At 38.1% G+C, this 16,193-nt stretch overlaps 1 protein-coding gene across 1 annotated transcript in view; it reads left to right on the plus strand.

Annotated features, from left to right (window-relative positions):
- LOC126215376 (intermembrane lipid transfer protein Vps13) overlaps positions 1 to 16,193 on the plus strand; it is a 442,186-nt gene that overhangs the window by 257,222 nt on the left and 168,771 nt on the right. The window contains exons 41-42 of the mRNA XM_049942070.1: positions 6,674 to 6,898; positions 14,988 to 15,203. Of these exons, the coding sequence (XP_049798027.1) occupies positions 6,674 to 6,898; positions 14,988 to 15,203 (441 nt within the window). The remainder of the gene's footprint in view (positions 1 to 6,673; positions 6,899 to 14,987; positions 15,204 to 16,193) is intronic.

The following is a 16,193-nucleotide window of genomic DNA, read 5'->3' on the forward strand; positions in this document are numbered from 1 at the left end:
TCCTCGTATACACCCTGTAATAGAAAAGCTGCAAATGCCGGTTCATCAAATGGCACGTAAACTATGCTGATTCAAATGACACTATATGGCTCCAGAGACATTTTCAGGTCTCAGACTGAAGCAACGAATGAAAATTTGGCAGATGCACTAACCGGTATGCCACACTGGCACAGTAGCTTTGCACAACTGCACCGGCTGTCCTAGTGCACCTCCCTCCTCTGCCAAATTCCCATTCACACCTCAGTCCGCTTGGTATTGCTCCTAAGCTCAAACAGCACGCAAGATTAGATTAGATTAGATTAGATTAATACTAGTTCCATGGATCATGAATACGATATTTCGTAATGATGTGGAACGAGTCGAATTTTCCAATACATGACATAATTAGGTTAATTTAACAACATACTTAAGTTAATATAACATCTTTATTTTATTGTGTTTTTTTGTTTTTTTATTTTTATTTATTTTTATTTTTTTATTTTTTTTATTTTTTAAATATTTTTTGTTTTTTTTTTCTTAATTTATATCTAAAAATTCCTCTATGGAGTAGAAGGAGTTGTCATTCAGAAATTCTTTTAATTTCTTCTTAAATACTTGTTGGTTATCTGTCAGACTTTTGATACTATTTGGTAAGTGACCAAAGACTTTAGTGCCAGTATAATTCACCCCTTTCTGTGCCAAAGTTAGATTTAATCTTGAATAGTGAAGATCATCCTTTCTCCTAGTATTGTAGTTATGCACACTGCTATTACTTTTGAATTGGGTTTGGTTGTTAATAACAAATTTCATAAGAGAGTATATACACTGAGAAGCTACTGTGAATATCCCTAGATCCTTAAATAAATGTCTGCAGGATGATCTTGGGTGGACTCCAGCTATTATTCTGATTACACGCTTTTGTGCAATAAATACTTTATTCCTCAGTGATGAATTACCCCAAAATATGATGCCATATGAAAGCAATGAGTGAAAATAGGCGTAGTAAGCTAATTTACTAAGATGTTTATCACCAAAATTTGCAATGACCCTTATTGCATAAGTAGCTGAACTCAAACGTTTCAGCAGATCATCAATGTGTTTCTTCCAATTTAATCTCTCATCAATGGACACACCTAAAAATTTGCAATATTCTACCTTAGCTATATGCTTCTGATTAAGGTCTATATTTATTAATGGCGTCATACCATTCACGGTACGGAACTGTATGTACTGTGTCTTATCAAAATTCAGTGAGAGTCCGTTTACAAGGAACCACTTAGTAATTTTCTGAAAGACAGTATTGACAATTTCATCAGTTAATTCTTGTTTGTCAGGTGTGATTACTATACTTGTATCATCAGCAAAGAGAACTAACTTTGCCTCTTCATGAATATAGAATGGCAAGTCATTAATATATAATAAGAACAACAAAGGACCCAAGACTGACCCTTCTGGAACCCCATTCTTGATAGTTCCCCAGTTTGAGGAATGTGCTGATCTTTGCATGTTATGAGAACTACTTATTTCAACTTTCTGCACTCTTCCAGTTAGGTACGAATTAAACCATTTGTGCACTGTCCCACTCATGCCACAATACTTGAGCTTGTCTAGCAGAATTTCATGATTTACACAATCAAAAGCCTTTGAGAGATCACAAAAAATCCCAATGGGTGGTGTTCGGTTATTCAGATCATTCAAAATTTGACTGGTGAAAGCATATATGGCATTTTCTGTTGAAAAACCTTTCTGGAAACCAAACTGACATTTTGTTAGTACTTCATTTTTACAGATATGTGAAGCTACTCTTGAATACATTACTTTCTCAAAAATTTTGGATAAAGCTGTTAGAAGGGAAATTGGACGGTAATTGTTGACATCAGATCTATCCCCCTTTTTATGCAAAGGTATAACAATAGCATATTTCAGTCTATCAGGGAAAATGCCCTGTTCCAGAGAGCTATTACACAGGTGGCTGAGAATCTTACTTATCTGTTGAGAACAAGCTTTTAGTATTTTGCTGGAAATGCCATCAATTCCATGTGAGTTTTTGCTTTTAAGCAAGTTTATTATTTTCCTAATTTCAGAGGGAGAAGTGGGTGAGATTTCAATTGTATCAAATTGCATAGGTATGGCCTCTTCCATTAACAGCCTAGCATCTTCTAATGAACACCTGGATCCTACTATAGCCACAACATTTAGAAAATGATTATTAAAAATATTTTCAACTTCTGACTTTTTGTTCGTAAAGTTTTCATTCAATTTGATGGTAATACTGTCTTCCTCTGCTCTTGGTTGACCTGTTTCTCTTTTAATAATATTCCAAATTGCTTTAATTTTATTATCAGAGTTGCTGATTTCAGACATGATACACATACTCCTGGATTTTTTAATAACTTTTCTTAATATAACACAGTAGTTTTTATAATTTTTGATAGTTTCTGGGTCACTACTCTTTCTTGCTGTCAGATACATTTCCCTTTTCCGGTTACAAGATATTTTTATACCCTTAGTAAGCCATGGTTTGTTACAAGGTTTCTTACGAGTATATTTAACTATTTTCTTGGGGAAGCAGTTTTCAAATGCATTTACAAAAATGTCATGAAATAAATTATATTTTAAATTGGCATCAGGTTCACGGTACACCTCATCCCAGTCTAACTGCTGTAGGCTTTCCCTGAAATTTGCAATTGTTAAATCGTTGACTGGACGTACTACTTTGGAGGACTGTTTAGTATTGCTGAATGGAGCTATGTCATATATTGTAACTAGCTGTGCACCATGATCAGAAAGACCATTCTCAACAGGCTGAGCATTTATCTGGTTAAACTTATGTTGGTCTATAAAGAAGTTATCTATCAGTGAGCTGCTATCCTTTACCACCCGAGTAGGAAAATCAATAACGGGTGTCAAATTGAAAGAACCGAGTAATACTTCAAGGTCATTTTTCCTATTACCCTCTTTCAGAGAATCTACATTGAAGTCCCCACAAATAATAATTTGCTTCCCCCTGTCTGACAGATAGCACAACAAGGAGTCCAAATTTTTTCAGAAATAGATGAAAATTTCCTGATGGGGACCTATATACAGTTACAATTACAAATGTGCCTTTATTTAATTTAAGCTCACAGGCACATGCTTCTATATGTTTCTCTACACAAAACTTTTTTGTTTCTATACTTTTTGCACAATGATAACTTTTGACATATATGGCAACTCCTCCTTTCTCCATATTTTCTCTCTTTACATGTGCAGAGAGCTTATATCCACTTACATTTACCTTATCCATATCAGTAACAATGTGATGCTCAGACAGGCATAGTACATCTATTTCATTCTCAGCTTCTAAATCTTCTAAACAAACCAGAAGCTCATCTACTTTATTCTTTAAACTCCCAATATTTTGATGAAATATACTTACATTATTTTTAATTATACTTTTATGAGAACCTTTCCTTATTCTAACATTTGCAGTACTCTCCTGTCTGAGTTTCTCATTGTGCTTAGGGCTAGTTCCTATACCTGTGGTCACACGGTGTTCAGAGAGGCAGATTATGTCAACTGGGTTGGGTGACTTTAATTCATCAATGCAATTACCTAGGACTGAGATACAACTTGGTGGAGATAAAATTTCTGGTGATTGGTGAAAATTTATAATTGATAGCTGTGATTGGTGATCCAATGTGCTAGAATTGTGCTGTTTAATTTCTTTCCTAAACTGAAGATTTGTTTCAATCCTGACCTCTCGTAGAACTTGACATCTTTCTGTCTTACCTATCCTAAAAAAGGTGCTGCTCCAACACCTGTAACCACTGGTATTTTACCATTCATGGCAGTGCCTCCCCCCCTTAAATTTCCTGCTATTACCCCAGCCAGTTTCCCCTTCCCTTTCCTGTTGAGATGTAGGCCGTGCCTGGTATAGTCCCACCTACTGAGATAATCAACAGGAACCACACCAATATGAGCCCCCGCACCCGACCCAAGCAGCTGTTCCAACTCCAAATTAATTCTCCCAACAGAAGAGTTCAAATGAGGCCGGTCATGGCGTCTCAGGACAGATACGAACTCAACACTGGTGTGTCTCGATGCCGACGCAATCTTTACCAGGTCACACTCTATACTGTACCCAGGATCTCTGTCGATGCTGTTCCCTGGCCCTCCCACAATAACCACGGTGTCTTCCCTGGTAAATCCTTTACAGAGTGAACCTAAATCCTCTGTCACCTGATCCAGACTAGCACTTGGTTTGAAAAAATTTGTGACCTGGTATTCTGGTCCTAATTCCTCCTGCAGAAGTTGGCCTACACCTCTGGCATGAGAACTGCCTAACAACAAAACTTTCTTCCTTTTCGATGACTTTCCTACATTCTTTTTCAATTTCCTATTGAAAGTTTGTTGTGTCCTGTCTACACCTACCTCTGCTTGAGGCTCATCAGTTTCTAACTGAAGCAACAGGTCAAACTTATTTTTGACATTCACCACAAAACTGTCAGACTTAGTTCTAGGCCTGTTCCTTCTGCTACCTGTTGCCACTTCCCACCTCTCTATGCCCTTCTCCCTCCTTAACCTGTCCAGATCTTCCCTAGCCTGATCTAGCTCAGCCTGAAGGGCAGCAATTTTCCCCTCCTGTTCCACTATTTTCCTATCTCTGCTGCAAATCCTACATAACCACTGATGAGCCTGATCCACTTTCCCAACACCCACGCCACTGCAATCCCCCCAATGAAAAAAACTACTACATCCATCACACCAAACCCCGGAACTAACAATTCTACGGCAAGTCAGGCACTTCTCACTCATGGCAAAAATAATACTTTAGCTAGAATAAATCAATTAAATTACCGAAAATCAAAAAAGACGTTACAAGAATTAAGCCTATTCACAAATGTATATAAGCAAGTTTCTGATTTAAAATTCCGCTGTTTTTCTGAGATCTGTATTAAAACAATGAAGGTATACGCTATTTATTATATATTTCACTCGATTGAATGAAAAAAAGGACAATTAAACGAGGTACTTTAACTTTGATTCTCCAAAAACGTTACGAGAATTAGGCCTATAAACAAATGTATATGGGCGAGTTTTTGATATAAAGTTACGCTGTTTTTCTGAAATCTGTATTAAAACAATGAAGTTATACGCTATTTACGGTAGTTTACTTATTTGTTACCGAGAAACTAGTTAAATTACCGTGAAACAATAAACAAACACGTTTACAAAATTTAAGCCTAAGCGCGACTTCGCGAAGTTACGATCTTTTCGTGTTTTCTGAAAAAATACGCAAAGAAAAGTCAAACCTTTAATGGCAAGACTAAACGATACACTAATGCACGTATTTAATTTGTTGTCGGCGTTAAACTAAATTATATTCCTGTATAAATCACTTAACTTTCTGGAAATGGTTTCTGGCGTCACTTACTCGGCGGCCATCTTGGAACCAAAGAGCAAGGGCTCTCCAACTGTTTTGGAATAGCACCTCGGCAGAATCCAGGCCTCGGTACAAATTTTCATTTTTTGCTTCAGTCTGCATATGTGCAGAATATGCTAATTCGGTTGGGAAGGTGTGCATGTTTGTATGTAGGGGAATATGCTAGTAAAGTTCCCAGTTTTAAATAACTTTCAATGACTCAGCTCTTCTGCTGTTCAGTGGGTTCTTATTTTCATTCCTTAAATTAATTTCTTCTCTCTCTCTCTCTCTCTCTTTTTTCCTCCAGTAAGTGGAACGTACTTTGTCTTCTGTCTCTGACAAGATGCAATTGAACTGAAATAAAGTTTCCAAGGAAAAACACCCTGTTAATTGCTGTTATAATAAACACCACATAAAATATTCATTTATAGTTAATTATTTGTCCAAGTCATCACTTATTGTATAACAAAGAGACTGCATGGCAATCATATTTTAGTAATTTTTTTGTGCGTGGTGTATAGTACGTGAAGTTCAGAACTCTGATATTAATTTTCCAAAAAAATTTGATGTAGCTCTAAAAATTCTTGAGAAAATAAACTTCAAAATTTTCCAAGTATCTGTATTCAGTAATGCATGGTCAGTTTGTTGACTGGCCATGTGACTCTGTGGTAAAATGCTCGTCTGCAACATGGATGATCTGGGTTGATTCCTGGCTGATGCAAAGTTGTAAACAGTGGTGCATGTTCAATGAGCATTTTTGTGAAGCATAAAATACATAAACATCAAAAAAATTAATTTGTAATGCCTTTTTTTATTGAAACAACATTTATTATCAATCTTTTTTTAAAAGATCAGTAGTTAAGAATTTATATTTTGTGTGGGATATGTAATTAGAAATAAGAAGTTACGCATGTTTCATAAAAACTGACAATCAGATTTGTGTTAATTAGTATATATTTTATGAATTTTGTACATAAATGACCTGGATATTAGATCTGAATGGAAAACTCAAAAAAAATACTTACTGAAACGTTGTAGAAACCCCACTCTGCAGTATCCGCAGAATACAACCAGTGCAACATGATGTGCAAAAATAATTTCTGTAATTTCAAGGGTTTCTCAATTTTCTCATAGGAATAAGTCAAATGGCCCCTCAAGAATAAGTATATGCTAAGCTTTGTTGTTTGCAGGGGAACTGCCGTTTTTAAATTTCTTTCTTCCCTGGGTCATATATTTGGGACGTCTCTCACGCTAAAGCGCACCGCAATTTTAACTGGTGCTAATTTACAGATTGTGGGAGAACTGGAGCAGGTGTACTTCGAGCAGACTAGCCGGCACACGGTGGCGAGCTCCTGCTACAACATCTATCTGCGGCCGGCCGTCATGCTCAAGAACCTGCTTCCCGTGGACATCGTCTGCTGCCTCGCGGGCACTGCCAAGGAGACGCGGCTCAAGCCGGGCCACCGCGCACAGGTGGCTACTGCCGAGCCGGGCAGCTCCGTCATCATCATCAGGGTCAGTGGCTGACTCGAGACATTGCGACTTTTGTCTATTAGTGTGGATGCGATTGATTTGTTGCCTCATCTTCAGGTGCTAAAGCCAAAGAGTTGTCGATGTGACCGTCGTTCTCTCTCACCGTTCTTACAATTTGATTGTGATTCGTCTGGTTTATTCCACTGATGTCACTTTACAATACAGGTCCCTAGGACTTGCCTGTTGGTTATTGTCCCTGGATTTTTTTATGAAGCTGTTAGGTCAAATAACGGATCCAATTAATTTAGTTTTTCTTCTGTGTATCTTGTTATAATCACTATCTTTTTGCAGGGGACATTCTTCTGTTTGAGGAGAAAGCACTTACATTATTCCACATGGTTCTGTCTCAAGTCCAGTAATATGTAACCTTTCATTTAATATCCAACAAGCAGAACTAATTGCTTTTTAGGTGATACAGGTATTTTAATCAACACAAACATATATCGAGCACCACAATAATAATCTTAAAATTCAGGTCTGCACGTCTAGAGGTATTACACCAGTTATAAAAGTAACACACAGTGAGGATATAATAATTAGGACAGAAACCTCAAAAGTTTAGATGCTCATATTGATGAGAACTTTAACTGCAAAAAATGTATGTTTGAATTCCTAACCCTATTAATTTAAGGCATATTTGCAGTTTGCATCATCAGAAATCTTGGGGAGATATAAAAGAGAACGTTAACATTTTGTGTTTTTTTATTCAGTAATGTCTTTTGCAACAGTGTTCTCATCTTTGGGAAAGAAAGTTTTGATGGCTAAAAACCTGCCATAAGGATATTATGTGGTGCTCACCAGCAATCATCTTCTTGATATTTGTTCATGAATCTAGGTATTTTGTCTCTCTCATGAAGTTTGTTGAAAATAACTCCATTCAGTTCTGAAGGAACAGTTATGTACATAACACCAGAAGAAAAAATTACATTCATTATTCCACAATCTAGGTTGGCTTTTTAACCAGGAAAGGTACCAATCAAAATTTTTCATCACATACCGAATGATACAATACATCTGACAAACAGGAGTGTTAAATTTGAAAACTGAAAAAGTTTCTCTTTGATAACTATTGTTATTCCGTAGCACAATTTATGTTTACATTATATGTAAAACATTGTGCATAGGAATTACTTATTTACATCTACATAAAAAAAAACTCTTTGCAAATGGTTGACATGTTGCCATATTTACATATGAATGTAAAGTGACCCATTCCACATCATTGCACTCAATTCTACAAATGATTCATAGAATATGAAACTAAGTAATTCTTCATGAACAATTTTATAATTTGTTCATTGGACTTTCTTTCAGTCTGAGAGATTTTTGTTGATCTTCTCCATATACTCATCTCATTTACTTGTAATGTTTCTCTTTTCTCTCAGATTCCATCTTCAAAGTCATAATTTAAAGTGCTCCAAATACAGGAGATGTCCTGCAGAATTTCTTTATTGTTTCTATTTTAGCTGGTTGTTTGATAATAAATTACTCTCATTTCTGAAGGCTTGTTTGGTCATTGCAGTTCTTCCTTTAATGTCCAATGTGTTTCTGTTACCTGTTACTGCTCATCCCAAGTAACAAAATTACTTTACTTGCATTAGTATTAGTATCTCAAGATTTGCTCTTATTTATTTATCACCATTATTTTACTCTTGTGTTTTTCCATTTGTGGTTGTCCAAGGCATCAGACATAATGTTTAACCTATACTATTTATATCATGAGCAAATGAAATACAAAGTATTTGTCTACCATTAATTCTCTTAACTCTGTTGCCACCTTGTGTGGTTTTTATTGCACTTTTCATGAATAAATAAATTAAATATGGAGAGTGAGGACAGTCTTGTCAGACATCTCTTCTTATTCTCCTATCTATCTTAATCCCAATGATATCTATTTCTGTACTTTAATTTCTGTTTGGACTGAGAATCATTCTTTTATCTCTCCAGTGTATTCAGATTTTAATCAGTTCTCCAAGCATCAATGAATAAGACATATTTGTTACTCATTTCTTCTTTCTAAAATTATTTGCACTGCTACTATAGCTTCTTTGGTTGCTTTTCCTTTCCTAAGCCTGAGTTGGTCATGTCCTAACTTTCTGAAGCATTGCAGAATAATGTGAACAATACCTGGCATTTCCTGTGTTTGTTACGGTAATAGTTTCATGTTTTGTTACCCCTGTTGATAATGTGCTATCATCATAGCAGATACACAAATTTGTGCAGTTGTTTTTCCATCCAATCTCATTCCACTAAAGTCAGGGTGTCTGCTGTCTTGAGTTATGCTTTTAAATTATGCCAGATGGAATATCCACATCTTCCAGCTATTCTTTCTGTAAAGTTACTTTTACTACGAACAAGACCAGGCTGCGTACTCTGGACACAATCTGGTTTATTGGCCAGACTAATACCGTATTTACTCGAATTTAAGCCGCACTCGAATCTAAGCCGCACCTGAAAAATGAGACTCGAAATCAAGGAAAAAATATTTTCCCGAATCTAAGCCGCACCAGAAATTTGAGACTCAAAATTCAAGGGGAGAGAAAAATTATAGGCCGCATCTCCAAATCGAAACAAAGTCGGTCCATTGTAATAAGAGACACAATTTAGGTCGAATGAATGACGATACAGCTACAGTAGTTTGGTTCGAGTTGTAAGTTATCAGTTAAGCTTTACCAGGTAGCCATTACTATGCGTCAGGCGCTCCGTCCGTATTTATACGGGTACCCTTCCTTTTCCATGTGCTTCGTCTGGTTTGAATTGATAGCTTATTTTTCTTTGATCTGAAAAGTGCAGTTTTCTTTGTTAAAGGTGTTTACGTCACTCTAAGCTGAAAATGCGTTACTGTACTGTGTCATGCATTGTTTGTCGCATTCTGATAGTGCGTGTTTACGGCCTGTCGCCGCTCGCAGCATAGCTTGCTTTTGTGTGCGCTACCGCCGCTTTTTTTTCTCTCTCTCTCTCTCTCTCTCTCTCTCTCTCTCTCTCTCTCTCTCTCTCTCTTTTTTTTTTTTTTTTTTTTTTTTTTTTTTTTTTTTTTTTTTTTTTTTTTTTAAAAAAAAAGAGGAATCATCTCATTAGCGAAACAATGGCAAGAAACTGCTATTTGTTGTTGCTTACACTGCCGCTTTCTTTGATAATGATCAACAAGAACCAAATAATAGACTGCGTATGATAGAAGATGTTCTGAACGAGAGTTTAGCGAAAATTTTTCTCCGTTTGAAAATCTTTGCAGGCGCTTCGTTAGTACATTACATTCTACACAGAAATTAGTCATCTTAGATTTAAAAATCTAGGCAATTGCCGTACTTCATTTCTGACTGTATCACTATTAAGCATAAGAATAATACGAATATAAACATGACATGATATTTATATTCTTCCACATTTGCTGTTGTCTCACTCTAGTTTCATAGTTTATTAGGCAGACCGGATTTAAATGAGATAGCGGCAAACATGAAACAATACATGGCAAAATGTTTATATGCGTATTATTCTTATGGTGACGAGAATACTGCATGTGATTCACAATTTATAAAAGTTCCTATTATATCAACCATCTCTTCTCACAGATAGGAAAAAATTCAGAACGTAGAGTTGGCCATATTGACAAACATCCCAAACAGTCTTGCCCGTCGAATTTTCGTAGTACATTGAAAATAGCTCGTCTTCCACCTCTGGCGCCAGTATTTATCTTTGTGCCTACAAAGCATGCCTGTGTAGCGCTACATATATTCGACGGCAGAAGTAAGTTGTGGCGGCACCCACCAACTTTTTTCAGAATTTCCGCTGGCTTTGCACTCGATTCTAAGACGCAGGTGGTTTTTTGGATTACAAAAATCGGAAAAAAAGTGCGGCTTACATTCGAGTAAATACGGTACTCACAGTCAGCTTATAACTCCAAAGACAGCTTAGTCATTTCAATAGAACATCTTAATTTCTGTTCCCAGATTCTTCTCTTTTCTTTGGTCTACATTCTCAGATCTGCATTGACAAAAACCATGTAACTTCACCAGGGAGGAGCTCCTTGGCACAACACATAGCACCACAGTCTCTGAGCAACTACTTGCGGTAATGCAAGCTCCTTGAAAGGCTGTCTTTTACCACTGCAGGACACTCCAGGAGCACCTCAAACATAAAAATTCAGCCCCAGCAAACCCAAACCATATCAATACCTTAACTGACAATAATACTGCCACTTAAACTTAGCCGAATGCCAATTATGAATGATTAGTCAGTTATACTAATTGCTGAGGTTACATATGTTTCACAAAACCTCTGAAATATTAACCAACGTATCCTTACCCTTACACTAACTGTTTACATATTTGTTTTACATTTTCAAAAGCAACAGATACTTCTCCAGATATGACTGTGCTTTAGCCAGAAAATTATTTCAGAATCCATGCAAATTATTAAAACAAAACAAACAATTATTGCGCTTAAGGGAATTTGTATTTTGTAAGTCATGCCCTGTACCAAGGTTATATCACTAGAATTTGGCATTTTGTTGTGGGTGAACCTCAGCTGTTTGCTGTTTTTCTTTGGTTGTTAGTGGTAACATTCTTACTTTCTGAAAATTTCTGGGCAGATTAAAACTGCGTGCCAGACAAGGATACCTTTGCCCTCTATGGGCAAGTGCTCACCCAGTTGAGCTATCAGAGCATGACTCGTGACCCATCCCCTTAGCTTCCCTTCTAAGAAAGTTGTATGACATAGCTGCTTTGGGTGGTGAAATAATTCAACAGCTGCACTTGAAAATTTGTGACAAGACCGGGACTCGAACCCAGATTCTTGGCTTCTCACGAATGCTTTCCTTGACTGCCTCGGGCCATCCAGACACGCTTCTTGTCCAACTCAAATTCCCAACTGCTGATCACTAATGATGGAACACCATTAGTTTTCCCGATTACTCACAGCTTCACTGTAGTCCTGCAATGGGACAAATGATGGTGTACGTCCACATTGAAATAGTCGTATGTCCGTTGAGGCGTATCTGTGCAATTATATGTGTGGTATATTTTCATTCAGACATGTCTGGAAGATCAGACACCATACATGTAATTGCATAGCTTTACTTCTGCCAATGCCTCCCCCATACCTTCCAAACATTTCAAAAGTGCTGCTGCATTCGCCATGAGACAAGCACTCCTTCTCTGGCACACAGTTTTAAACTACCAGAAGGTTTTAGATTGGCACACTCTCCACTACTGAGTGAAAATTCATTCTGAAAACAATTCTGTCGTCTGTGGCTGACCCATTTTTCCACAATACTGTTTTTTCCAGGGGTACTATTCCCACAAGGTATTCAGGAGAACTTCCGTGAAGTTTGGAAGGTAGGAGATGAAGTACTCACAGAAGTAGAGCTGTGAGAGCAGGCCTAGCATTCAGCTGTGAAAGGAAAAGGATTCAGGTTTCGAATTACGGTCCAGCACTCGACTTCAGTCTGCCAGGGAGTTTCAAATTCGTGTACATGCTGCTGCAGACGGAAAAGTCATTCTGGTATACACCTTGGGACAACTGGGAAAAACCTGGGAATTTTTTCTTCCAGGACAAACCCAGGAAAAATGTGGAAATTTTTCAGAATGCTGTGAATTTTTCATTGTTCTAGTTTTCAGTTAAATTTTCATAATTTCCCTGGCAGTAACTGATACTCTGATTTTACTTTAGCCAGCTACTGCAGAATAATACTGCAGCAATAAAACAAATGAGAGAATAGCACTAAAATAAAACTTTAGCTACAAAGAAAGTGTAACACTTGCAGGAACAAATTACAGTGTACACACAAGCATCTGCTGACAGAAAAATGTGCCAAAGAGTATGCAATGCTTCGTAACAACAAAAGTCTTTCTTGTGGCCTCGTTTCAGTGAGCATGATTTAACAAACATTTACATTTGTAACAGGTCACAGGAAAATACTGTGAATGATGGTCTGCGAAGCATTACTTTCAATCTAAATTTCCTTTTACACAAGATGAATTATGTTATGCTTGAGAATGTGCCATGAATTTCTTACATTGTGAAGCGTTAGACCGTCTTCAAACTTAACACTGACAACTAGACACTCAGAAAAATTTTGGGCCCAAAAGATCAGTCATTTATGCCATTACTTAAAATTTTATTATCATATAAGTGCTAAGAAGGACCACATTTCAAGATTATATTGTAATCTGATAGATAAAAAAATCTACCCGCCAAGTGGGAACAGCAAAAAAGTTTTTGATGAGCAATGTTATAAGTGGAAGCTTAGCTTTTCTTGTAGCTATACTCATGCATATTAATTTAAACCATTAACTTTTCTTATTTGTGTGTTTGAGCTACTTAACAGTGGTGCTGTTATTGGCTCACTACATCACGCATCCTGTGTTCTGAATATCTGGTATCATTGACTGGCAAGATCATGTGATGTGCGCTGTGACTGGATTACAAAAGTGCATCTCAAGCTAGATTCAAGTCTTTGGAAGCTATCATGCATGCTGTATTTGGTGGAATTGTGTTTATACTTTTCAGAATTTGAAGATATGCAGTGTAAATGTTGCCGTGCGCCTAAGATCTTTGCAAACTGCACTTTTTTTTGCTGTGTTTAGTTTCCTAAAGTGTGAGGAAGTTCTATGCAGGTGTGTAAAACCATCATTAGTCAAAGGATTCATAAATTTTACAGCTCTAAGGAAAAGCATATTGTCACTTAACATAGAAACATCCGAGAGAAAGCTTATTTTTAACCGGGAAATCTGGGAAAAATATATACTACGTGATCAAAAGTATCCGTACACCCCCAAAAACATAAGTTTTTCTTGTTAGGTTCATTGTGCTGCCATGTACTGCCAGGTACTCCATATCAGCAACCTCTGTAGTCATTAGACATCGTGAGAGAACAGAATGGAGCACTCACAAACTTTGAACGTAGTCAGGTTATTGGGTGTCACTTGCGTCATATGTCTGTATGAGAGATTTCCACACTACTAAACAGCCATAGGTCCACTGTCTCCAATGTGATAGTGATGTGGAAATGTGAAGGGACACATACAGCACAAAAGCGTACAGGCCGACCTCGTCTATTGACTTGTCAGAGACCACCAACAGTTGAAGAGGGTCGTAATGTGTAATAGGCAGACATCTATATTCCGACCATCACACAGACATTCCAAACTGCATCAGGATCCACTGCAAGTAGTATGACAGTTAGGCGGGAGGTGAGAAAACTTTCATTTCGTGGTCGAGCGGCTGCTCATAAGCCGCATATCACACTGGTAAATGCCAAACGACACCTCACTCGGCGTAAGGAGCATAAACATTGGACGATTGAATGGTGGAAAAACGTGCAGGGTGACGATACACAGTACACAATGTGGCGATCCGATGGCAGGGTGTGAGTATGGTGAATACCCAGTGAATGTCACCTGCCAGCGTGTGAACTGCCAACAGTAAAATTTGGAGGCACTGGTGGTGTGATGTAGTCCTGTTTTTCATGAAGGGGGCTTGCGCCCCTTGTTGTTTTGTGTGGCAGTATCACAGCACAGGCCTACATTGATGTTTTAAGCACCTTCATACTTCCCACTGTTGAAGAGTAATTCGGGGATGGCGATTGCATCTTTCAACACGATCGAGCACCAATTCATAATGTCTGGCCTGTGGTGGAGTGGTTACATGACAATAGCATCCCTGTAATGGACTGGCCTGCGCAGAGTCCTGACCTGAATCCTATAGAACACCTTTGGGATGTTTTGTAATGCCAACTTCGTGCCAGGCCTCACCGACTGACGTCGATACCTCTGTTTAGTGCAGCACTCGGTGAAGAATGGGATGCCATTCTCCAAGAAACCTTCCAGCTCCTGATCGAACCTATGCCTGCGAGAGTGGAAGCTATCATCAAGGCTAAGTGAGGGCCAACACCATATTGAATTCCAGCATTACCGATGGAGGGCATCATGAACTTGTAAGACTTTTCCACCCAGGTGTGTGGATGCTTTTGATCACATAATGTAGGATTTTTATTTCTTGTCAGCGTATACACCCTGCCTTAGTGTCTGTCTCTTCTGCTACTCAGCAGTATCACTAGTTTGTTTGTTTGCAGATACCAGACTACCTCGAGAAGGAGTGGATGGCCAAGCACGAAGTTCAGGCAAACCCACCAGAGTTTGCCGTGTGGACGTTCGATTCGTACGACAGTGTCCAGAAGGTGTCGATGGACCTCGGCATCCACACCGTGCACAAGAATGGGTCCCTCGTAATGTCCTTGTACTGTCCGTTTTGGATGCTCAACAAGACGGGCATGATGCTCTCCTACCGGGTGAGTGCAAGCCGCAGCCGTCTGGTGCTAGTATGGGGAAGTTGATTATCTGTTCAGTTTTTGCACTTGCCGACCCAAATCCCAAATATTTCTCTTACTTTGTTTTACTGCTCTCTGGTTTTTGTTACTCAGCCATTCCACATTTACTGTTACGGAGCTCCTATCTATGTGGTTGGAAGACATCGTGTATCTGTTGTTTAGCCCTTACCTGCCCCCCCCCCCCCCCCCCTCTCCAAATGAATAAATGTGATATGAAATTATTTGGTGAGTTTGCAGTCATTGTCACTATAATCTGTCCAAAATTTCTTTAGAATTGCCAGCTATGATGGAAGTAGTAGATGCAAAGACTGTGCAAGAGGCCTGGACCACATTCCATCAATCCCACAAGAAAATACCCAAAGTTCACAAAGCTTCAACCCACGACTGCAACACTTTCCGCTTCCTCTGTGCTTCAGCTTCAGACAGCTTGCTGTCCTGTATGATTGTTGCATCCTGTGACTTTGTTTTCATTTCTGTGGATGTAGGAGTCATTATGTTGTTTGATGTCACTCTTATTTGTCGTGTGGTACCGAACAGTGTCAGTAGCAAGTTCATCGAAAGTTAAGAGTGGAAAAATTCAACACGGTTTGTGTGTTATGTGCTTATTTTGAGACTGAAAATCTGAATGGTGACCCACTGTTCTCCATTAACAAAGTATTTTATAGAACTGATTAATACAAACTAAAACACTGTTGCGAAGATTGTCGAGGAAATGTTCGAGTAAGAAAAGGAAGCTGGAGAAACATTAAAGATTAAAACACTGTTGAAAAAACATTGTATGGATAAGTGGATTATCAATATAGGTTTGTTCGCAGAGGTGGTGATTCGTCATCGTGTTAATGATTATTTTCATGAAATGAACATTTGACACACTCAAAGTTATTGCCCATACTTAAGGAACTGTGACTTTTTCAAGGTAGTCACACATCAGTTTTCACTGTTGTACACTAT

This window comes from Schistocerca nitens, chromosome 12 (assembly GCF_023898315.1).
Source record: "Schistocerca nitens isolate TAMUIC-IGC-003100 chromosome 12, iqSchNite1.1, whole genome shotgun sequence".
Taxonomy (NCBI): domain Eukaryota; kingdom Metazoa; phylum Arthropoda; class Insecta; order Orthoptera; family Acrididae; genus Schistocerca; species Schistocerca nitens.